The following is a 25,084-nucleotide window of genomic DNA, read 5'->3' as shown; positions in this document are numbered from 1 at the left end:
GAGGAAAAAAATAACAATTAATAAGCATTCCTTGAATCCAGGAAACAGTCACTCAAGAGACTCTTGATTTGGGCCAGAGAAGTAGTATAAGGATTAAGGAGATTGCCTTGCATATGACTGAACCTGGTTTCACTCCAGGTACTGCATATCATACCATGAGTACTATCAGGAGTGAGCCTAAGGACAGAGCCAGGAATAAGCCCTGAGCACTACTGGATATAAACACACACACACACACACACACACACACACACACACACACACACACACACACGAAAAGGAGGAAAGGGAAAGAGGGAACAAAAGAAAGGGAAGTTAAAGAGTGAGGGGAGGGGTGAAGGGAAGGGGAGAGAAGGAGAGAGAAGGGCTGGGTAAGGTAGGGTAGGGAATGATAGGGAGGGAAAGTAAAGAAAGGGAAGGGGAGGAAAGGGAAGGGGTGTGAGGGAAGGGAAGTGAGGGAAGGGAAGGGGAGAGGGAAAGAAAAAGGAAAAGGGAGGGGAAGGGAAGAGAAAGGGAAGGAGAAGGGAAGGGGAGATGAGAGAAGGGAAGGGGAGGAAAGGGAAGGAGAGGGACAGGGAGGGAAGGGAAGGGGAGGGGAAGGAAGGGGAGGGGAGGGAAAGGGGATAGATCTCTACTTCCTGAGTATATTACAAAGTACAATCAATCCTCACCCCCTCACTACTCTGCCGTTATCCTTTATTCTATGGCTATTTATCCATCCTTTCAATTTTTTCTTTGTTCCAAAAATTGATTTGAAACAGTTTTTAAAAGAGACATTTCGGGGCTGGAGAGATAGCATGGAGGTAAGGCGTTTGCCTCTCATGCAGAAGGTCATCGGTTCGAATCCCGGCGTCCCATATGGTCCCCCGAGCCTGCCAGGAGCAACTTCTGAGCGTGGAGCCAGGAGTAACCCCTGAGCACTGCCAGGTGAGACCCAAAAACCAAAAAAAAAAAAAAAAAAAAAGAGACATTTCAGGGCCCGGAGAGATAGCACAGCGGCGTTTGCCTTGCAAACAGCCGATCCAGGACCAAAGGTGGTTGGTTCGAATCCCGGTGTCCCATATGGTCCCCCGTGCCTGCTAGGAGCTATTTCTGAGCAGACAGCCAGGAGTAACCCCTGAGCACTGCCGGGTGTGGCCCAAAAACCAAAAAAAAAAAAAACCAAAAAAAAAAAAAAAAGGGAGACATTTCAAGTTAAAAAATAAATCATGGGGGGCTGGCGAGGTGGCGCTAGAGGTAAGGTGTCTGCCTTGCAAGCACTAGCCAAGGATCAGGACCACAGTTTGGTCTTCCGGCGTCCCATATGGTCCCCCCAAGCCAGGGGCAATTTCTGAGCGCTTAGCCAGGAGTAACCCCTTAGTGCTACCGGGTGTGGCCCAAAAAACCAAAAAAATATAAATAAATAAATAAATAAATAAATAAATAAATAAATAAATAAATAAATAAATCATGGGACAAAGGATGTAGCCCAGTGACTAAACGCATTTTTTGGGAAGGGTCACACCTGGTGGCACTCAGGGGTTACTCCTGGCTATATGCTCAGAAATCTCTCCTAGGTTGGGGGACCATATGGGACCCCAGGGGTCGAACTGAGGTCCATCCTAGGCTAGTGTGCGCAAGTCAGATACTTTACGGCTTGTGCCACCGCTCTGGCCCCTAAATGCATTTTTTGTATGTTTGTGATTCAAGATTTAATATCTGGCACCAGATACAGAAAATAACAGTAAATCAATCATAAAACTTGACAGTTTAGATGTTGATACCTGCATTATCATTAGTATAAAAGTCAGACTATAAAGTTCTATACACAGCTGAGGTGTGTTAGAATGTATATTTAAGCTCCTAACCACCAATTCAAAAGGGAAAAGGAACAATTCTACATAACTGCTCATGCGATGATGACAATTGCTTTGTAGCATTGAATATTGAAAAAATATTCTCCCATGAGGCTTTAATCATTTGCAAAACAAATATTTTTAAATAGCTACCAGATGCCAGGCAATCATTATGATAATTAAAGACACAATTAATTACAATTAATTACTGAGTAGGTGACTATGTTAAAATAATATTCCTGCAGTTTATCTATTTACCACAAATTGCAGTACTGCTTTAATAATCACATGTTTCAAAAAAACCTCTCTTGAATCCAAGGGTCTACTCCTATCATTGCCAAAATCATGCTATTTTAACTGTCAGGTTGTAACTGGTCACACCTATGTTCCAGTTAATGAGGATGATATTCAAATTGGTCACACTAAAATTCCAATAGCCATTCCAATTGGTCATGCCAGTGTTCTTTAATTGGTCATGCTAACAGTCCAAGTGGACATTCTAATTGGACACACCAAAATTTTAATTAGAAACCTAAACCTGTTCAACTTTGCACTAGCTACTCTTGCAACTTTCTTGCTCCTAGCCTATCTCTATTAACACATGCCTATATGTTGCATCAGATCACATATCAAATTCACTATTTAAAAAAAAAAAACTGTCCTAGGCCCTGAACTAAAGAGCATCTTTCAAGAGGCTATCACAGCACATCCAATTCCCCCCTCTCCAGACCTAGTATGGCCTTAACTATAGAGTTATAAATACATATCTTGATCAAAATCAATTACCTTACTTTTGTAATTGCCTAACCAGGCTTGACTTCTGCATGATAGGACATGTCCTTCCCAATCAAATTGAGAGGAGACAAACTTGGCTTCCAATAAATCAATTTACATAACATTTTTCTTGTGTCAGGGACAGATTTGTCCCGGTGACAGTCTATATCAGTCCTCCTCTTCCAATGCTGAATGGTATCATTCAGTTAGACCAAATTACCTACTTTGGGCATGTTCTGTTGTCTCCTCAGTAACTTCAACATCTTTGTTAACCAATCTTCTATTCAGTATCCACTCTAGCTTCACATTTCTTGAATTCAGGAATATGCTTCCACCCTGATTCAGTTTCTCAATGGCCTGGTTAGAACCTGTCCCCCAGCTTTATCCAAAATGCATTTGTTCTGCTTCTCAGATCTTCAGTGTTGGCCACAATCTTCTGATCTTTCAACTATCTCATCAACTCTTGCAATTGATCTTTAATTTCTTCTTCTATGCCATTGGTTACTTAATAACCCCTATTTTCTTAGCTTATCAGCTTTCTTCAAATAATGTTTACCACCTTTATCAACTCTAGACTTTAAAGTTAGTCATTACAATTGTAGCACCATAGCTGAAGAGACAATTCCTTATCCAACCCATCCCTGTCCCTCTAGCTAAATGCATGGACTTTATCAAAGCCTAATCCTGCCAAATGTTAGTCCTCTGTTTGTGTCCCCATTCCCTATGGCTTAAAAATTGCTGTTGAAAGCCATTTTGTGGTGCCAATTGCTTTCCACACAAATTTGTGGTAACTAATTGTTAACAATATTGTTAAGAAAATTTATATTCCTCTCTAGCTGATTCCTTTACCAAGGCTTCCAAATTCATTCTAATCTATCAAGTCATAAGCCCCATCTTCTTTCTTTATTCTCAAATAAGCTCTCAGCACAGTTACTGAAATAGTAACATTTTTTTAGTATCATCTTGTCCTAGTCACAGCATTTTTATTTTAAAGTTTCACAGAATCACCCAATACACACATATTTTAAATCCTTATCTGACAAAGCAAACTCACTCCTTTTCAAGATGAGTCTGACATAAGTGCATAGCATTTCCTCAGGTTCTTTCATCTTGAAGACCCCATTTTCTAGCCCTGTGCTTTTCCTTGTTCATTAAAAATGCAGTTCATAGGGCCAGAGAAATGTTATAGTAAGTAGGGTGATTGCCTTGCACACAACCAACCTTGGTTTGATCTCTGATACTCCGTATAGTCCTCCAAGCACCACCAGGAGTAATTCCTGAGTACAGAGACAGGAGTAACCCCTGAGCATCACCAGATATCACCAAAAAGCAAACAAATAAGAATATAGATAATGGACACAAGGCTTCCAGAATTTGTTTCTGGATTGTCAACTAACTCACCTTCCTGGTGTTGACCTTTTCTGCCTCTAAAACTCTTCCCATCATTCTCAGACTGCATGATGAACCTTCATGTTAAAACCCCAAGTAAACAAACAGTAGCTTGGACTTCATTTATTCTCTCGAATTAAGTCCAAGCCCCATCTCTCTTGCTAACTTGTTATACGGACTGGTGCCTAAACAGATAGTGCTAGGTACACCCTCATCTCTGGATTATCTTTAGGGAAGTGCCCATTAAAAACATACACAGGGTAGGGCCATTAATTTGAAAGCCATTTAACCTCTCCTTCACCATCAGTTCCTGTTCCTCCAACTCTAAACATGTTCAAATTTCTGACATTCAAAAGGACCTTTCTTTTGGTCCCTTCAACTCCCATGTGCTCTTATTAGACAAATGTGTGTGTGTGTGTGTGTGTGTGTGTGTGTGTGTGTAAGGTGAGCTCTTGCTCTCTTTATGCCCTCTGCTTCCCATTCACAGGCAAGTTCTAGAAAAATATAATCATTCTCCTGTTGCCTCTTCTGCCTCCTGTTCTATCACTTCCTGACAACATATCTGCATGCCTGAGATCAGACTTCTGCCTTTCCCATATAGGAAAGACAAACAGTTTTGGTTCCAAGAACCAAAGTCCATACTTTCTGACATTCCTTATACCTTTGTCAAGCCCTCAGCAAACTCACCGTTTATAGACTCATCATTGTAAGCTATTCCTTTCAACTCTCACTTCCCTTTGCTATTGCCTAATCTTTTTTTTCTTCTCCAAATTATTTGCTGTTTTTTTTCCCCTATCTTTTTAGAAAACATTTTGAGACTCTAAGTTCTATTTGTCTGGAGCACCAAAGCAGGGCCTGGCCCTTGCTGAGAGTTGTAGGGTGGGACAAATAGGTCATAATTGTGCAGCAAACAACATGTGTGGGGAGTAAGGTATGGGGAGAGAAAGAATCAGGAGTGAAAAGACAAAGGTTGCATAAACAACAATTGGTTTTTGCTCTCGCAATTGTCTCAAGGTGGCCTATGTAAATGAGAGAGGGCAAGGAATGGGAAAAGGTAGTAAGGGAGGTCAGGCCAGCGGTTTGTTTTTCTTACCAGAAAGGACTATGAAACCAGTTTACAGTGTTTTGTTTTCCTTAACAGGAAGGACCATGAAACTGGGTTAACGAAACTTGAGGGGGGTGAGGATAAAAGAAAAAAAACATCACCCATCTCTCTCATTTCACCATTACCATTAGCCTCTTCCAGAAGGACAAATGCATCTTTCTTAGAGATGAAAAACAAAGCCTGCATCTCAGAGACCCATCATTTCCTTTTTCCAGAGCTCATTTTCTGACTGAAGCTGATAAAAAGAATTTGCCTTTCAACTCATTTTCTCCTAAAAGGACCACATCTTGAAGCAATTAACCCATGTTTAAATGTGGAATATGACCCAGGGAGTGACTGAACAATCGCTGAAGGCTGGATTCAGACTGGCAATCTGAAACCAGAAGGAAAGAACGGGCCATGGAAAAGCATGAAAGGAAAAATGTGTCTCTTTGCCCTTGGAAGCAAAAGGCCTAGACTTCTTTCACATCAACACTGTGTAGAGCCAGGTGTCTGTAATCCAGACTCGTCCCTCCTAAGTAAACCACATCTCTGAACTTCATTCCTTTTCTATAAAGAGGGGGTAAGCACCTCTGCTCTGTGGTCTGTCTGAAAAATCCAACATCAAATGAGACAAACTTGAGAGAAGCAGTTATTTCTGCCTCCTAAGTCTCCCTGGAAGTTTTAGAGAATGATTGCCAAATCTCTATTTTCCTCATTCATGACCCAAGGGTCACATGCCTCCCAAAGTGTGTACACACACACACACACACACACACACACACAATTCTGGTTAGTATTTTTTTCTGGGAGAACACTCTCCTTTAAGGTACTTTTTAGAGATTATCAGTGGGTGCTGAATGGCTTGGTTAACTTCACACACCTGGGCATACTGTTTACTACTTTACTCCAGAACTCCAGGGCAGGAATGGGTCCTGGATCTCAGTCAGGCTCCATGTCCTCTGCTCAGTGTCTTGACTTATGTTGACCATTTGGACGATAACTCAGATTATTTTTTGAACCATTTTTACTGACTTATAGGGAGTTAATATAGGCAGTTAACAATACCATTAGTTATACTTTTCATGGGTACATCATTCCAATACCACACACTCCACCGCAGTTTCACTTCCCTCACCAATGTCCCTTAGACTTCTCTCAACCCCCACACCCCATGTAAACTCAATTCTATACCAAAAATGTTCAGTTCTGATAACTTTGGCTATTTGCTGTTACCTTACTATGGTTTTTTTTTTGTGTGTGTGATTTTTATTTTCACTTCATATTTAGTAGATTCCTCTCTCTCTTTTTTATTATGGAGGTGGTGAAACCTGCATATATATGTGAACAAAGATAATATGAAATCCCACAAAATTGTAAATCAACGATAAATTGATAAAGTAGAACTTTTTTTTTCCAAAATGATCTCAATTTACAAGTATACAAACTTTAAAAATATTATAAATAACTCCATGGACAGCTCAGTTTTAAGAAAACTGAAATGACTATCTTAGCTCTAAAAACTGAGCAATATAGAGACCACATTATCGTCCCCCTTCTCTACAAGTAAAAATACCAGTATAATGACTTTTCCAGACCCACACCAAGTGTTTAAGCCACAGAAAAAAATCATAGCCATTAACCCCAAAGTCCTCTAAGTGTTGCTTTCCATAACCCACATAAAAGGCAGCCAAAACACTGAGATTGGCTAATTCCTACAACTCTGGGTCACGTGAGACAACCAAGAAAGAAGATGGTGTTCTTTGAGATCTCCTCAAAGCTGGCTGCAACCTCACTAGGCCAATTCACATCCTTTCCTGCTTGCCATTCATCTTCCCAGTCTTGTACTACCTACTTTTTCAGGACACTAAATTTTGTTTCTGCATCTGATACCAAGTGTATATGCAAATAACTAGAAAATGTTTCATTTACGATACTCTCCTGTTTAAAACCTGTTATTCCCTGAACAGCATCATGTTTTTTCACTGGTACCATTACCTTCAGCAGAAGCATACATGAGGGAATAGGTTAAGACTCTTGTGAGTTGGGGCCGGAGAGACAGCATGGAGATAAGCTGTTTGCCTTGCAAGCAGAAGGTCGGTTGTTTGAACCCTAGCATTCCATATGGTCCCCTGAGCCTGCCAGGAGCGATTTCTGAGCATAGAGCCAGGAGTAACCCCTGAGCACTGCCGAGTGTGACCCAAAAACAAACAAACAAACAAACAAAAATCTTTCGAGAGAAGAATTTAGTAAGCCCCAGAAAACTCAGATAGTTTAAATGCATAAGCCACCAGAGACTTCATACACATCTCCAATCATAGAAAACTGGTCCTATAACATTTATTTATTGCCAGCCTGGTCTAACTAACCAAAACAAGTTGTTTCTAGTGCACCCCTATCTTCCTGGGGGTTCTATCCTAGGCCTGAGGAATAGAAACTTCAGTATGCAGCCCTCAGAGATCCAGCTGGGAAATGCCATGACCCACTTAGTAATGGCTCTGTGAATCCATGCCCAGGCTCAGATGTTCCCAGACCAGTGAAAACTGAGTCAAACTAAAAGATTAACTTGTGGTTTTCATGATAAATGTGTCTTCCTACGGAGGAAATTTCTCCAGAGAACCGAGACATGCTTAAGGAGTCTGAGATCATATCTACATAGCCACTTTCATGGACAGCCCTCAGAGAATTTTAGGCCTCCCTTTCCCATCCTGCTTTCTGCATAGGGCAGCAAACAAAAAAAATATATTTTCCTTTAAACATGTCTGTTATCAGTGTCCCATGGGCAGTCCTGCCTCTGAGTTGATTCTGTTTGTTCGCGGTCTGTCTGTTCCAATCCAAAGATCTTCACAGTTTCTGGACAGCAGATAGGTTAGTACTGAGCAGAAAACAAACAAGAGATGAGAGAAAAGCATTTAGCAGGGACCAGGTCAAACAAAGGGTGCTTGACTGAGTCAGGCGAGGAACTACTCCCTCCCTCTTGGGCTCTTAGATAGAGGCTGACATTGTCTATTGGCAGAGACCTCTCAATAGGGTTTTGGAGACCAGGTGTACAAAGGTTTTGGACTATCTGGGTCTGGGTTTCCTTATATCCTCCTGTATGATTTCATCAGTGGAAGAAGAAAAAGACCAGTGCAAAGTATAAGTGTTTGTGGGCAAAGGAGATTAGAAAGAATGCAGCATGTTGTACAAACAATGTTTTTCCATTTGAATTACTTGTCAATCAGTGTTCTGAAATTATAGACTTAATAAGTCTTAAATCTAGACATACAACTTCTTAATATAGCAACCTCAGACTTATAAGAGCAGTAGCAGCTGCCTCCTTTAGACTTAATGGATTCAATGTGCAGTGATTGACAGTGTCAGACCTAAGAGAAGTCGTGCCATTAGGCAGTCAGTGACCAAAGAGTTAATAGTAAAAGATTTAGAGCTTCTCAAGCCATAGAGTAGAAGGCTAGCTTAGCTTGGGACTTGAGTCTCCAAGGGTAGGAAAAAGAGGAGATTGTTTGCTTCCATTCTCTGCCTCAGGGCCATGAGTCACTTGTACTTCTAGCACCAGAAGCCAAGAGCCCTGCCAGCCATTAAAGATTGATGGTCATACCTAGCAAGCTTCTGCCTAGCCCTATGCAGAGGATACCTCTGTGGTGTGTGTGTGTGTGTGTGTGTGTGTGTGTGGTGTGTGGTGTGTGTGTGTGTATACGTATATATAAAAAACCCAAGCTCTGGATAGCATCACATTAGCACTGTGGTGAAATCATTAAAAGCTTTTTCAAAGAGATCAAGCAGATTTCAGGGACAAGTATGTGCATGCACAACAAAATATCCTCTTAGATTTTAAAGCTCAATACCTCAAAATCTCAAGCTCTGACTCCAACAAGCCTAGGAAACCCATGAAAAAGAATTCAAGTTTAAATATAACCTATCATTGGGGCTGGAGTGATAGTACAGTATATAGGGCATTGCCTTGCATGCAGCTGTCCCAGGTTTCATCTCCAGCATCCCATATGGTCTCCTGAGCCCACCAGGAGAGATTCCTGAGTGCGGAGCCAGGATTAACTCTTGAATTCTGATGAGTATGGCCCCAAAACAAAACAAACAAAAAAAAAATGTAGCCTATCACTTGAACTCAGAATTTACTAAGAAAAGAACATTCCACATTTCTTTCAATATATCTTTGAAAGGCTAAAAAATAGTGAAAGTTAAGGGGATACAAATAACTTAGTTAAAACCATGAAGATTTTTAAACTCAAGAGAGCTACCAGATTTCAAAACAGGAACTAGAGAGTAAGAGAGTACTGAGGTTAAAGCACTTGTCGTACAGACAGCTAGCACAGGCTCAATCCCTGGCACAACATGGTTTCAGCATATCCTGAGACAACCCCCAAAGAACAGGGAATAGCCCCTTATACCACTGGATGTAGGCAACCCCCTAACACACACACACACACACACCAAGGCAAGGCAAGGCATGGTACATGCAAACCACATGTCTGCTACCTTACACAGAAATGCAGGAAAGATTGATAATTAATAGGATAAAAGAGGCAATTAAGCTTAGACTTTGTTCAAAGTCTAAAATTTAGTCCATGGGATAATGCTTTGAAGACAAGACAAATCTCTCACGTTAGTGCTAAGACTCTGTAATAGTTATCAGGTAGGAAGTTTGTCTTGCACATGGCTAACCCAGTTAAATCCCAGGACCCCATATGGTCTCCAAAGCACACCAGGAGTGGAGAGCAAAGCCAGAAGTAAGCACTGATTATGGCTCAAAAAAAAAAAGAATCTTTGGCACAGAAATACTGCTAGAGATCAAGGTGAACCTAAAGGAACAGCCAGGAAGCAGTTGGATGCACAACTTTACAGTATTGATGTTCTTTGACCACAGGTTCTGTGGGCACTCACCAAGGTACCGCTGAACATCTATTCCCACACTATTCTGACATGCTTCCTTCTAGACAAAATTTTCTTAGTTTTGGATTTTATCATTTTTTTGTTTGTTTTAAGGTCATACCCAGCAGTTTTCAGGTGTTACTCCTGGCTTTGCACTCAAAAATTACTCCTGGCAGGCTAAGGGAACATGTGGGATGCCAGGGATCAAACCCAGGTAGGCTGTGTGCAAGGAAAATGCCCTACCACCGTGTTATTGTTCTGGCCCCTTAATTTGAGATTTTTAAAGAGCACTTCATCCTTCATCCTTCCCTGCTTCTAAACCATACCTTAAGGAGTCTTGAAAATGCAATGCTGTTATTTTTGACACTCTGTGAAAGTACTTCACTACTGTTTGAGTTATTTTTTCCACTAGGATATATATTTTTTTTCCATGAGGTCCCACAAGGAAGAATTCAATTTAAAAACTAGATAAATAAATTTAAAAAAAGAACTGAACTCTTCTTCAATTTTCAAGAAATAGCATGAGCAAGAGAAAAATATACAAATTAAATATAAAATCAAATGAAGCCAAGAGTGCTGTAATTTATTAATTAGCGTTGGAAAGATAACCACCTCTGAGCTGTTGGAACTAGTTTTTATAAAGATGCATGCATACAAATATTAATTCATATGCATTCAAAACTAAAAACACCTGGAGACTAAAGCCTTTCTCATAGACCAAAAATCATTTTTAAAGCTTGCTTTTTACTATTCTGTAGAGAAATCATCTGAATTTTATGCTAATATGGCAGTAAAAATAACTTTAGAGCTCTGTGGGAAACAGTATAAACCACTGGGCTGGAAGGATAGTACAGAGTATATTTATTTATCATGCAGCGGCCAGTCTGGGTTCCATTCCCAGCATCCCATATGGTCCCCCAGACTTCCAGGAATAATTTCTGAGCACAGAACCAGGAGTAACTACTGAGCACTGCCGAGTAAGGTCCAAAACCAAAACAGTGTGAATCTAAATGAAGGTATGTACTTTATTTGGGGGGGGGGGGTGTCCATACCCGGTGGTGTTCAGGGATTGGTTATTCCTGGCTCTGCACTCAGGAATTGCTCCTGGCAGGGTCAGGGGACCATATGGGATGCCATGTTTCAAACCATCATCTCCTGGGTTGGTTGTGTGCAAGGCAAACACACTACCACTGTGTTATCTCTCCAGCCCCTTATTTTTGTCTTTTTAAATAACTAGTGAGTACTTTTAATTGCATACTGCATAGCTACATAAAGCACAAATGTCACACATTCCAAATGATTGGAAATGCAAAATGTGTCAAGTTAAGCAAATCAATTGATTGACATACTGTATTAGATTTCATAAGATAAACTTCAATCAATTCAAAAAATAAGCTTTTGACAAAAATTCAACTCATCGGTTCCCAAATTGCAGCTTTTCATTTATCACAGGAACAAAAGTGCTAAGAAGTAGAAGCACTCAGAAATCTATAGAAGACAAAACACACACACACACACACACACACACACACACACACACACAAAGCAAAAATAACTCCAAGGTAGTATGAACATAAAATCTCAACTGTATCTCTGGTGTATATTCTAGCTTTGTATAGTACAGTATATATACAGGCAATGGCAAAAACAGCCATGACAGATTGATTTGACTGAGTAAGTAGCTTTTTTTTTTGTTGTTGTTTTTGATCTCTTTACAATTAAAATATATAAAAAGACTTGGAGGCAGTTGGAGAGGAAAAGGGCAACAAGCCAGCTGACCAGTTGCCATTCTAAATCCCCACATGTCACCTGAAAAGAGGAGCGTGACAGTGCCAGCAGGGCACCCCTTTACCAGCCAGGCCTGGAGAAGGTGCCCTGGGAATTGTCTAACCAGCCCAACGAGTTATTCCTCTCAGCTCAGTCCTTCCCTTCTCTCCTCCCCCTGGGCAACTCTCAGTGTTCAGGCCGGTTTCACTAGCTGTATAAACACTAAGTGGCCTGTTCTACCTGCAGGTGGGATGGGAAAGCAAGCAGCCAAATCTGAACACTGGACCCAGAAAGAGATTTGAACGCATGAACTTGAATAAAGGAACACTCTAAAACCTAAAGGCTGCTAGCCACATCACCCTTACCTGTTGAAGCATCTCTTCAGCTGCATTGAGCTTCACCTGGTGTCCTTCCAGACACACTTCCAGGTCCCGGATCTTCTCTCCTTGGGCTTCCACTTGATCTGTGAGGACACTCACCTGTCTCGGAAAATAAAAGCCAAAGTGGAGAAGTGGGATGTGTGCACAGGTGAGAAAGATGTCTCAATGAAAGAGATGAGCTGGGAAAGTGCATCATCCATGATCCTTAAGAAATAAGGCTTTGCTTTTAGGTAGGTAGATGCCAGGTGTTGGGAGTGTCCCAGATGAACGAAACTCCTGTTATTTGCTTACCTGGTCAGGGAATCTCGGCCGCTGCCTAAAGGACTTTGGTTTCCTGCTCTTGAAAGACTCAAGAGGAAAACACCCAGCAGTCAAGAGAGCTGCCCCAGGCTGGACTCTTGCTCCTTTCTCCTCTTACAGAGTGCACAGTAGTCCCGACCTCAAGGCATATCTCAGCTGGTTTGCCAGGGCTTCTCTGCCACCTCACGTGGAAGAGCAATCCAAATTTCTGCAGACACTAGCCAATGACCTTTCTTCTTTCATAAGGGTGTGAGGACTACTCACCTATCAGGTGTGTGTTCTGATGCAATTAAGGAATGTAGGACGTAAAGGGCATGTATTAGCACCGACAAAACTTGGCTCAGAGAGATTTGGTGCTTCACAGGCCAAAACATGAGTCTAAGTCATTAATACACACAAGCCACATTGCACACACAGTACAGGGGAAACATTGCCTTCTGAATACTTGGGAATGTCTATTTAAATGATCAACCTATAAAAATCTATTAGCAACAAGTCATTTAATGTTCTTACTAGGTACAAAGAGATTTCTTAGCCTCATCCATTAACAAACTGTCCCAATTCTTTCTTTCTTTCTTTTATCAACAAGGACCTTAAGGAAAACAAGTGGGAAAAAAAACACTACGTAGTTTTGCCCAAATAATCAATGACTGTAATGTGAGATACCTTTTGCTTTCCATGCAATGATTGCCATTGCCATTTTCATATAAATAAGCTGATGTTACTTTCCAGTATGTAAAGGAATTAAGAGTTCATGTGCACATAATGTGTAATAATGTGAGCAAATAAACTATGAATTATAAAGCTCCTCATTATAAAAGAACTAATTGAAATAAATATGGCTCTTTTAAGCTTCCTGTTTTAAATTCCCAAGTGATAAATGAATTATTAAAATACTTTTCTGGAGCTGATGCATGGTATGTAAACATTTCAATTATAATCCCTAAAAACGTGCACTCTATCAACAAGGCTCATTTTAACACAAAATGCTGTGACTTTTTGTTTGTCTTTTTCCCATCACTATCAACAATCTTAACCTTTTCAGCTACTAAGACCTATTTTTAATATGCTATTTTCTCAGAGGAAGCCTGTTTCTTTTTCTTGAGTTAGATAGTTTCTAGAATGGATAGAACGTTTCATGGTTAATCTTATTATGAAGATGAACACATATAGTTTATACTATGTCTTGAGACATACACTGAGATCTCCAAGAAAACTAATACAGGCTCTCCAGAATCTCACAACTCAGAGCTCAGTAACATATAAGATTCAAGATTTACACACTGTGAAGCCTCTTGTGAACCACACATTAACTTTATTTATATATATACATATATGTGTGTGTGTGTACAAAACTTAAGACAAAATGAATAAAGACCCTACAATATGACCTGTATTAATAAAAATATCTTTTGGAGCCCTATGTGACTAAGTATGACTAGGATATAAAAATATTGGGGCCGGCGAGGTGGCGCTAGAAGTAAAGTGTCTGCCTTGCAAGCACTAGCCAAGGAAGGACCGCGGTTCAATTCCCCCGGAATCCCATATGGTTCCCCAAGCCAGGGGCAATTTTTGAGTGCTTAGCCAGGAGTAACCCCTGAGCATCAAACGGGTGTGGCCCGAAAAAAACAACAACAAAAAAAATCAAATGCGGGGCTGGAGAGATAGCATGGAGGTAGGGCATTTGCCTTGCATGCAGAAGGGCAGTGGTTCGAATCCTGGCATCCCATATGGTCCCCCAAGCTTGCCAGGAGTGATTTCTGAGCGTAAAGCCAGGAGTATCCCCTGAGCACTGCCGGGTGTGACTCAAAAACCAAAAACCAAAAAAAAAAAAAAAAAAGTGAAATGCAAAAAAATTTGTTGTTGTTTTAGACTATACCCAGCATTGCTCAGTGCTTACTCCTGACTCTGCACTCAGAGGTCACACTTGGCTAGCTTAGAGGATCTATGGATACCCAGAATCAAACCCAAGTCTCTTATGTACAAAGCAAATGCCCTGCCATTTCCTAAAATATTAAAATCTTTGCCTTAAAGTTATAGTCTAATGAAGACATAGTTTTTCTATGGTCCTGTTTTTAAATTGTTATTTGTTATATGTGATGTTTTATTCTTCTTCAAATAGACCCAAAAAACACATGGTAGGCCATGGATTCCAATTAACCCTGTTGGTTTGAGCTGCCATGTAAAAGAATAAAAGAATCTTCTATGCTAAAGTTCTGTCTAACCAGAGAGCAGGTGGATCACATCTGAGAAACATTGTTAAATGTTTGTAGTCTGTTCACAAACTACTCACAACACAGAAAACATTAAGAGGGGCCGGGCAGTGGCGCTAAAGGTAAGGTGCCTGCCTTGCCTGCGCTAGCCTTGGACGGACCGCGGTTCGATCCCCCGGTGTCCCATATGGTCCCCCAAGCCAGGAGCAACTTCTGAGCACATAGCCAGGAGTAACCCCTGAGCGTTACCGGGTGTGGCCCAAAAACCACAAAAAAAAAAAAAAAAAAAGCATTAAGAACTCCCTTGTGACTAGTGACAAACACTGCTTCCAAACTTTGTAGACATCTAATATTTTGAGTTAAAAAAATAAAATAATGGGGCCGGAGAGATAGCATGGAGGTAAGGCGTTTGCCTTTCATGCAGGAGGTCATCGGTTCGAATCCCGGCGCCCCATATGGTCCCCTGTGCCTGCCAGGAGCAATTTCTGAGCCTGGAGCCAGGAATAACCCCTGAGCACTGCCAGGTGTGACCCAAAAACCAAAAAAAATAAAATAAAATAAAATAAAATAACATCAGGGCAGGAGTGTTAGTACACCAATAGGGCATTTGCTTTGCACATGGCTAACCGAGGTTCAATCCTTGGTATCCCATATGGTACCTCAAGTCTTCCAGAAGTGATTCCTGAGCACAAAGCCTTGAGTAACCCCTGAACACTACTGTGTGTGGCAAACAAACAAATGAACAAAAATACAACTAAAAAACAAAGAACACATTATAACATATGACTTCTTTATTAAATGATAAATCCTTAAGTAAAGCAGGCTATTATTTCAGGCAGGAACATTACTTGAAATGTGACTTAAAGGCAATTCATATAGCTCCTTACCTGGATTCCTTTGGATATCTCCTATTAAGGAAGTTTTCTCTGATTACATATTCTTTTTGTTTGTTTTTATTTTTGTTTTTTTGGGTCACACCTGGCAGTACTCAGGGCTTACTCCTGGCTCTACACTCAGAAATCGCTCCTGGCAAGCTCAAGGGACCATATGAGATGCCGGGATTCAAACCATCAATCTTCTGCATGCAAGGCAAATACCTGACTCCATGCTATCTCTCTGGCCCCAAGATTACATATTCTTTACCCTATTTTTTTTTACAAGTATTTGTAGTCACCTGCAAAATTTACACATTGGTTAGCTATCTATGCATATATGAATAAAATCTCTGAAAGATGCTACATCTCTAGGCCCTAAAAACCAGTCCTGAATGATAATTAGAATATTGGGGCCAGAGCAATAATATAGTGGGTGGGGCACTTGCCTTGCACGTAGCTGCCCCAGTTTGATTCTCAGAATCCCAAATGATCCCCTGAGCCTGCCAAGACTGATCTCTGGGCGCAGAGCCAGGAGTAAGTCCTGAGCACTTCTGGATATGGCCCCAGAACAAAAAAATAAAATAAAATAAAGTAAAATTAGAATTGGAGGCAGGGCAGAGGCACCACAGTTGGCTGTGCTCAAGGAGTGTTCCTGGCTCTGTACTCAGGAATTACTCCTAGAAGGCTCAGAGGTCTATATGGGATGCAAACACCTTACCTGCTGTACTATCTTTGATCCCAAATTAGAATATTTTTAATAAACTAGTCAATAAATTAGATTTAATTCAAAAGTAGAAAGTGAAATTGTGTGATCATACATTTGGGCAAGATGGTGTAGGACAAGGGTAAAAAGTGAAAATAGGTTCAGAGAAATAGCACCGTGGTTAGGGTATTTGCCTTACATACATTCCATATGATACCCTGAACTGCCAGTAGCCAGGAGTAAGCCCTGAGCACCATTGGTTATGGCCCAAAAACCAAAGAAAATAAAAGTGAAAATATTCAATAGGCTCTTTTAATTATGTATTATTCTTGCATTCATAAAATGGAAGTGAAATGAATTAGAGAAAGAAGATAAAAAGAAGGGAAAAAAACACACAATGGAGCCTATTAACTCTAGAGCTCCAAGCTAGTTAAATCCCTCAGTCAGGGAAAAATTTCAGAATCCCACAAGCGCTCTCTCTCTCTTTCTCTCTCTCTATCTCTCTCTCCTCTCTCTCCTCCCTCTCTCTCTCCTCTCTCTCTCTTCCCTCTCTTTCCTCTCTCTCCTCTCTCTCCTCCCTCTCTCTCTCCTCTCTCTCTCTTCCCTCTCTTTCCTCTCTCTCCTCTCTCTCCTCCCTCTCTCTCTCCTCTCTCTCTCTCTAATCCAGTCTTTGTTTCCACTCTTTACACTTTGTAGGAATATAATTTTCATGGTCTTCAAATTGTCCCCTGAGGTGTTTACTTTATATTAGTGCTTGATGCTTACTTTAGGCATTTGAGAGCAAGGACTCTTTACTTCCTCACTGGTAAGACCTCCCATAAAAATCCTCATCTCTACCTTGAACCAAGGAACAGAAGTTTGCAGAGGTGAAAACATTCTGAAAGCTTTCTCTTTTTTTTTTTTTTTTTTTGTTTGTTTTTGGGCCACACCCGGCGGTGCTCAGGGGTTACTCCTGGCTGTCTGCTCAGAAATAGCTCCTGGCAGGCACGGGAGACCATATGGGACACCAGGATTCGAACCAAACACCTTTAGTCCTGGATCGGCTGCTTGCAAGGCAAATGCCATTGTGCTATCTCTCCGGGCCTGAAAGCTTTCTCTTCAAAGCAAGAGAGTCACCAGAAGTTTGCCAGCTCATGTTAACAGTTCCAGGGGATTTGGACTCAAGGCATTAGTCTCGATTCAGCCAAGGTGTTTTCAATTTGATCCCATTTGTTCCCATTCACCTTCAGGCCCTTATCACTTATAGCTCTGTTTCACTAGTGACTTGAGGCCACATCTTATCTTCCTTGCAAGACTCCCATGATCCTGGAGGACAGGGCCCCATTAATTAGTCTGTGCTTACAAAGCTTCCAATGAATGGGGCAGGTGCGGGGGTTCATGTGAAAGATAAATAAATGTATCTGCAGTTCCTGAAACCCAAGGTCAGAATTAAACTACATACCCAGTTACTTTTACTTTGTTTCAGGAAAGAGTTTATTTGAAATAGTTTGGGACTAGGAAACCCACAGAAAACTCCTTGCTCTTTCCTCTCACATAGGGCAGCTACAGAGTTAAAGGCAACAGGATAAGCTGGTTCCTATCCAAAAGTACCCACCTGTAATATGAGAGACTCCTTATCTCCTTCTAGACGTGCCAAGCGCTCCTGGTAGGTTTCATTGCTTGCAGCACTGTGGTGATTTACCTGGGACTGAAAGAAAAGGGAGAAAATACATTTTAAAAGTTTGGGAGAACATCTTATCAATTTCCAAGCATACAATTTGTGAGGACAGTTTCACTGATTATATGTGCAAAAACCACCTACTAAAACAGGAAACCGCAGGATTTCAAAACTACTACAAGGAGGACCAGACCAGATGCCATTGTTAGGTGTGCCTTGAAAGTTGGCAAAACCACTCACTGAGTGACCTCACCCTTGGCCAAGAAGACCTCAGTGAGGCTCCAGACATAGTGCAGCGTGACTAGACCTGCTGCGCCTGGTTTAGTAGGAGGCACAACTGTAATAAGGGTCTTGATTGAGGGGATCAGATTGCCGACACCACTCACCAAGGACCATATGAACACATGTCGCGTACAGGTCTCAGACTATCAAGATTCTCCTGAACCCAGACTGAGCCAAAATCAAGGAGTCAGTGGGCTCCATACTCACATCACAGGAAGCCCCAGAGAGGCCCTTCATCTAATCACCAGGCCCTTTCATATGTGGTCCTCCTTAGCCCTCTATAAGGGCTAAACAGACAGGCTGGGCAAGTTTTTCTGCATTTCAAGAGCTGAGAGAACCTACCTAAGATGAAACATCTAGAGGAGAACCCAAAAGTCAGCCAGAGGGATCTCCAAGAACCAAGCCTTGGAAAAATCAGGAAGTGGAAAATAGCCAGAAACTATGAGGAAAGAGAGACTGCCCGCAGAAGGAACAAGGTGGCTATCTCTGAAACTTCCCTGAGCTAGGAACAAAGCTGTGCTGGGGACCTCTCTTGGGTGTGTCTGGCTTGGTAGTGACAGAAAGGAGGGAGGTAGCTTCTAATGGCATTGATCTGGCCCAATGCCACTGGCACTCCCTTCTCCCATGCTGAGGATGCTCAAAAAAACACTTTCTCCAACAAAATTCAAGCCTGCAGAAAGATACCTAGGAACATTAGCTGGAAGTGATGCCCTTCTCCTGAGTTTGTTTGCACACATTCCAACCTTCAAAATGAACCTTCGTTTCTTAACAAAGGGTACCTCCTCCCCCTCCATCCTGTACTGTCTCCTAAGAGCAATGGCAAAGCCAGGCTGGGTCCTGGGACAAAAAATAAGCACCTGTCATTCTGCAACCAGGCCTTGGTTTCCTATGTGAAAGAAGCCATTTGTTGAAGGTGGGGTGGAAGGGTGAGCCTGGAGCCATATTTTAGGGCAGCTGTGTCTGGCACAGGCAAAGCAAGATGCTGTACCTGCTATCACACCACTGCCTTGAATAAAAATCTAGCCTGTGCCTTGTTCTTTGTTATGGAAACTCTTTCAAACCTCAGACAAAGGTCCTTGACCAGCACAAAGAGCTTCTGTCTGATGAAGGCAGTTTATCTTTACTACATGAATCATAATAAACACAGTTTTCAGTCAAAATCTCTGACCAATCTCCAATGATATGACTAGAATTTATTTTTTGTTTTGCTTTTTTGGGTCACACCCAGCAGCGCTAAGGGGTTATTCCTGGCTCTATGCTCAGAAATCGCTCCTGGCAGTCTTGGGGGACCATATGGGATGCCGGGATTTGGACCATGACCTTCTGCATGAAAGGCAAATGCCTTACTTCCATAATATCTCTCCGGCCCCATGACTAGAATATTTTTAAGAACCCAGCAAGAAAAGAGAGAAAATGATTGGAGGATTGGGTGTCTTTGGACCATTCTCAGCAGTGCTCAAGGTTGCCTCCTGACCCTTGATTAAGGGATCACTCCTGAAAGGCTCAAGGATGCCAATGGAATGCCAGGGATCAAATATAGGTCAGCCATGTGCAAAACAAGCACCCCAGCTACTGTATCCTAACTCCATCCCCAAGGAAGATGATTCTTAATAATACTTCAAAGGCTTCTTTAGATAAGAAGTCAAGTGATGGGTGATGGTGATGTTTAGGATACTTGAGGGGCTAGAAAAGAGCCAAGCAACCAAGTCAGGCTCTTCTCAAACGCTCTGGCACTGCTGGCCACCACAGCTCCAGTAGGAGCTGAAAAGAAGGAGATAAAGGCAAGCAAACTTCCACAAAACTATAACAAGCTACACAGGCCAGACATTTCTATCAAGAGATTTTTTAAGTGAAGCAAAATAGTTTTCATTAAATAAAACTTACTTAGAAAAATGTAAAGGAGTGGGGGAGAGAAGGAAAGGAATAGATATTCAAGAGAGAACAGGAGTTTGAAAAAAATAAGCACTTCCCTTCTTAAAAAATATAATAAATGATTAGTTGTGATTAGTTGTGATAAAAAGAAAAAGAAAAAAATAAGCAAACAATAAGCAGAGATAGACAAGCAAGACAATCAAGGAAGAACATTGGCTTGAAGAACAAACCAATTATTTTAAAAGTTGACTAAGAAAGTAAGCTAAATGGGGCCAGAGCAATAGCACAGTGGTAGGGTGTTTGCCTTGCACATGGCTGATCCAGGAAGAATCGTGGTTCGATCCCCTGGCATCCCATGTGGTCCCCCAAGCCAGGAGCAATTTCTGAGCGCATAGCCAAGAGTAACCCCTGAGCATCACCGGGTGTGGCCCAAAAACAAAAAGAAAAAGAAAGTAAGCAAAAGGTTGGGGAGACAGTGATGGGTTATGGTCTGTGTCTTGCATGCCCTTGACCCCAGTTTGACCTCTGATAATGCGTGATCCCCTGAACACCACTGGGTATAACCCTGGAGACTCCACCTACTTCCCCAGGCAGCCCAAGTGGTCCTTGGTACCACAGAACCCAGGCAGCACTTCAACATCCTAGGGTCCTTAGCATTGAAATGCTCACTAAGTTGTCGGAGAATCATGAGGACATACTCCAGGTCCTCTGACCACTATGTGGGAGGAGAAAAAAAATTAAACAAAAAGCAAGTTGATACCTTCAATTCAGTTTAATACACAAAGTGCATACCAGAGTCTATAAAACATGCTAAAAGTTGAGTTAAAAAAAAAGTTTGTACTGCTTAGCAGTCAGTGGAAAAAGAAAAGGATGATGAATTACAAGACAGATCAAAAAGGGAAAAGAAACTAAAAGGCTAGAAGAAAAGCTAGAAGCATAACTTTTTCCAAGGAATGGTAAATTTCTTTTGTTTTCACAAAGACCCTGTGTAATAGATAAATAGCATTTGATAGATTCAAGAAGCAGAGCCTAGTTAGAACTTAATGCTTTCCGCAGAAATGTCTCTCCCATAAATCAAGAGTTAAAGGGTAATCTGAGACAATGACCAAAACAATTCCATGATGACCAATTCAGCATGGCCCAGGCAGAGTTTCATATACACATCATGCAATTAATTAGCCCTGATATACATCAGCACTATAGAAAGGACTTTGTATACACCAGCTCATTCCCTCTTTCCCAGAGAGGTCTATGAGATGGAACTATTCCTCATGTTATTTTATGTTCATAGTTAAAGGCACTGAGGCACAGAAAATATGAATAGGACGCAAATAGACAATTTTCCCAAGTGACTGTGCAGTGTTTTCTGTTGTTACAGTGTAGATGAGAGATCTGGGTACCAATTTTGCTTTTTAAAATTTAGATGTATGTAAATTTAGTCTAAGAAGTAATTAAAACATCACATAAACCAAATGTTCATTCACAGAAATGGTTAAATAAACATTCAAACATAGACAATGTGCAGCATTTTAAAATTGGCTGCAGATGTCTATGAACAATCATGGAAAAATAAGATATATAGAAGAGTAAAAAAGGAACAAAACAACCCCCAAAAATTCAAGGAAACAATATTACACACCCCCAAAAGCCTGGAGGATGACACAGAGAAAAAGTGTGAGGCCTTGAGCTTGATCTCTGGTGCTGCCCACATTTGCTGGGCACAGTGCCCAGAGCTCTGCTATTAGGGCCACTGGAGCTACAACAGTGTGCAATCTATAAATTCCACTTTAGCTAGAAAAAACTGCACCCTGATGAAGGGTGAGAGCCCCAGCTATGAAAAATGTGGGAGCACACAGGTCAGGAGAACTCTCTCATAAAGTGTTTAGCCTCCAGTAGGCTCTACAGTCAGAATGCAACAACTTTGAGTGTGTCCTTTGGCAGGCTTGTGTGATTCCCCACAAGCACCACACCGAAAGGGTGTGTGTGATCCCCCACCCTCACCCAGCCTCACAGCAACAAATATCCACAAAGGGTATAAACACCATACAACTCCACAGGGGTCAGTATGGATCTGAAACTTATGAGCTCAAGTGGATGGTAGTTCATAGAGCAACCCTTAATAGAGCTCTCTCCTAGGGGAAAATGGGTGGCAAAAATCCAGGGGTGGGAAATTTGTCCAACACAGACTTTTTTCCTTCAACCACAATTTTGTGTATCATACACAAATACTTATTTCTTACATAATGAAAATACCTTTTTTTTTTGGGGGGGGGGGTTCACATCCAGCAGCATTCAGGGGTTACTCCTGGCTCTGTGCTCAGGAATCGCTCCTGGTAGGCACGAGGACCATATGGGATGCCCCACCGTTGGTCCTGGATCGGCCACTTGCAAGGCAAACGCTATACTGCTGTGCTATCTCTCCAGCCCATGAAAATACCTTTTTAATATTTTGAAACACTGAGAGTCTAGAATTGTGGGATTTAGAATCCTCATCCCAAACTGATTTGAGGGTCACATTCTCTCTCAACACACACTACAGGAAACTGAAGCTCTTGACAGGAAGGTCCCTCCCTTCCCTCAAAGCACCATTCATTGTAGCCTGACAGAGCATCATCTCCTCTCATGCAATCTGCCAGAATCATAGCTGTGCTCTAGCGAGAATTTGAAGTTATTAAAATGCAGTGCAATGAAGGTAATGTCTTGGATAAATGGCTACAGCATCAACAGGACTAAATGTTTCCATAATCTATATAGGAGCCACATCTTCTTAAAACTGTCTTAAAACTGATAGGTTAGGTACTGACCAGGAGCTATTGAAATGTTTCAAAACCTCAAAGGAATTCTTTGCATGAGGAGCCTCAGGTTCCATCCCAAGATCCTTTGGGAACAGCACAGAGCACCACACCCATGACCCATAAACAAAACAAATCAGAAGAGAATTGTAGTCTAGTAGGAGTTGGGTCAGAGGAAAAACCTAGAAAGCATCTAAGAACAAAGCCAAGAGTTAACTTTAGAATTATCTTTTTGAATGTCAATATTCATCAAACAAAAGGGAAAATTTAGGCTGGGTGAACATATTATGCATATATTAAGTTTTATATATTATTATTTAATAATATAATATAGTATGACTAGATAATACCCATATTATGTGATAATTACATCTATTGTGTATTACATACATATGTTATGTATGTATACTTATTTCAGTGATTGATGAGACAACAGTATAATCACTTCCTAATGTCATTCCTTGACTAGATTATGAAATGCATATATTGCTAGTGCTTAAAAAAACACGTGGTTATAAAAAAGTGGCATGCTAATTATGCCAAAATTTTTAAAAGAATCTTGAAACACAGCTCTATCTTGCCCTACTTTGAAAAGAGTTTGCTTTGTCAGAGGTTGCACCTACTTTTTTAACACCAGAGTTGCTGTTTGAAACTGGTATCCAAGTGCAAAAAGCTTGGATTAACCCTGAGATCATGCACCTGCGTCTCTGAGTGATTCCAGGTTTTAGAAGTCTCTGAAAGTTTATATTTCATCTGAGGTATGTAAAGGTTAGTTACCCAGCACTCTATGCATGAGGCCAACCAGAGACCATCAAATCTGAAGAAAACTAAAGGAAAAAAGTCAAACTGAACTCAAAAGAATGGTCCATGCTAAATTTTTCTTTCTCCCACTCTGGGATGTCAAATGAATTTAAAGAATTCTACTTGGCTATAGTTGTTTATCTCGGGATGGGTGAAGAGGGAGAGAAGGAGGGAAGGACTGAGAAAAGGAGAGAGGAAAGGAAGGAGAGAGAGAGAAAGAGATAGTGACTGAATGCTCAGTGGGCTAAGGACAAGGTTAAATTCAATCTCCATGATTCCCTGAACAACACCAGGAACAACCCTCAAGCAATCACCTGATATATATAAATAAGAGGTATGTCATTTTTAATCATTGATCTTAGCCTCTAGGTTAGATGTATTCAGTGAACTATTACAGTACTAAGGCGAGGCATATGTATTTATTGTATTACATATATTATGCATATATATATGCTTCATCAATTTTCTCTTGGTTTGGTGGCTATTTCTCTAAATGTGAAAGGTAAAAATAAACCTCTCATTCAAACTTTCCACAGATAGAATTGTCTCTGACTCCAGAGTTCATATTAGTTACCTAAAGATATTAGGAAGCACCAGAAGATCTGAGCTAGTTATAGAGATGGTAGCTACACTTGGCATGCCTATGTCCACTTGCGTCTTGGTTGGAGAATGCTTCAGTGAAATTACTCCCTCACTTAAATCACAGAACTGAGTCATGACAGGAAGTTCTTATCTGTATATTTTAAATCATTTAAAAGCTTTAGCCAAGATTATTGTAGCTAAACAACCTTTGTCCATACCAAAGTTTTGCCTGCTGAAAACCTGGACAAAGTCTTGGTGCACAATCCAACTCTAAAGCCAGAACTATTGGAGGTAAATATAAAGAAGCTCCAAAGAACTATATCATAGGTTTTTTCAAGTCCTATCTTCAAGTACAGAGAGAGAACATTCTCTCTCATTCTTCATTCATTCTTGAGAGGCAATAAGTCTACATCTAGGGCACCCAAATTGCTATTCATTCAGGGTCAGAGCAGGCCTGTGTCACAGCTCCAGCAATAAATAGCCTATGATGGGGCTATTTTCTGAGTTCTCTTCCATAAAAGGGATTTGAGAATAAAACAGCAGCTATCAGGATGTTGGGGAATAAAAGTCATAGAGTTGATCATGAGAGTTTATCACCTTTAGTAGTTTAGAAGAACAGTGGGAAAATAAAGAGGACTGTGTGTATCATGGAATACTGGGCCTGACCAGCAAAATGCCATTATTACACAATTTCTACAAAAAGAGCCACTTTAGAGGCCGGAGAGATAGCATGGATGTAAGGTGTTTCCCTTTCATGCAGAAGGTTCGAATCCCTGTGCCTGCCAGGGGCGATTTCTGGGTTGTGGTATTTTGTTTTGTTTTGTTTTGTTTTTGGATCACATCCAGCAAGGGTTATTCCTGGCTCTAAGCTCGGAAATCACTCCTGGTAGG

General features: G+C 41.1%; 1 protein-coding gene across 3 annotated transcripts in view; it reads right to left on the bottom strand.

Annotated features, from left to right (window-relative positions):
• PPFIBP2 (PPFIA binding protein 2) overlaps positions 1-25,084 on the bottom strand; it is a 168,629-nt gene that overhangs the window by 49,910 nt on the left and 93,635 nt on the right. For all 3 annotated transcript variants that reach the window (XM_049780997.1, XM_049781000.1, XM_049780999.1), the window contains 2 exons: positions 17,802-17,894; positions 12,102-12,215 (listed from right to left, as the gene is read on the bottom strand). In XM_049780997.1, coding sequence (XP_049636954.1) covers positions 12,102-12,215; positions 17,802-17,894 — 207 coding nt within the window. The remainder of the gene's footprint in view (positions 1-12,101; positions 12,216-17,801; positions 17,895-25,084) is intronic.

Source organism: Suncus etruscus, chromosome 9 (genome assembly GCF_024139225.1).
Source record: "Suncus etruscus isolate mSunEtr1 chromosome 9, mSunEtr1.pri.cur, whole genome shotgun sequence".
NCBI lineage: Eukaryota > Metazoa > Chordata > Mammalia > Eulipotyphla > Soricidae > Suncus > Suncus etruscus.
The sequence above is the reverse complement of the archived record's forward strand: the minus strand, read 5'-3'. Positions and strand labels throughout refer to the sequence as shown.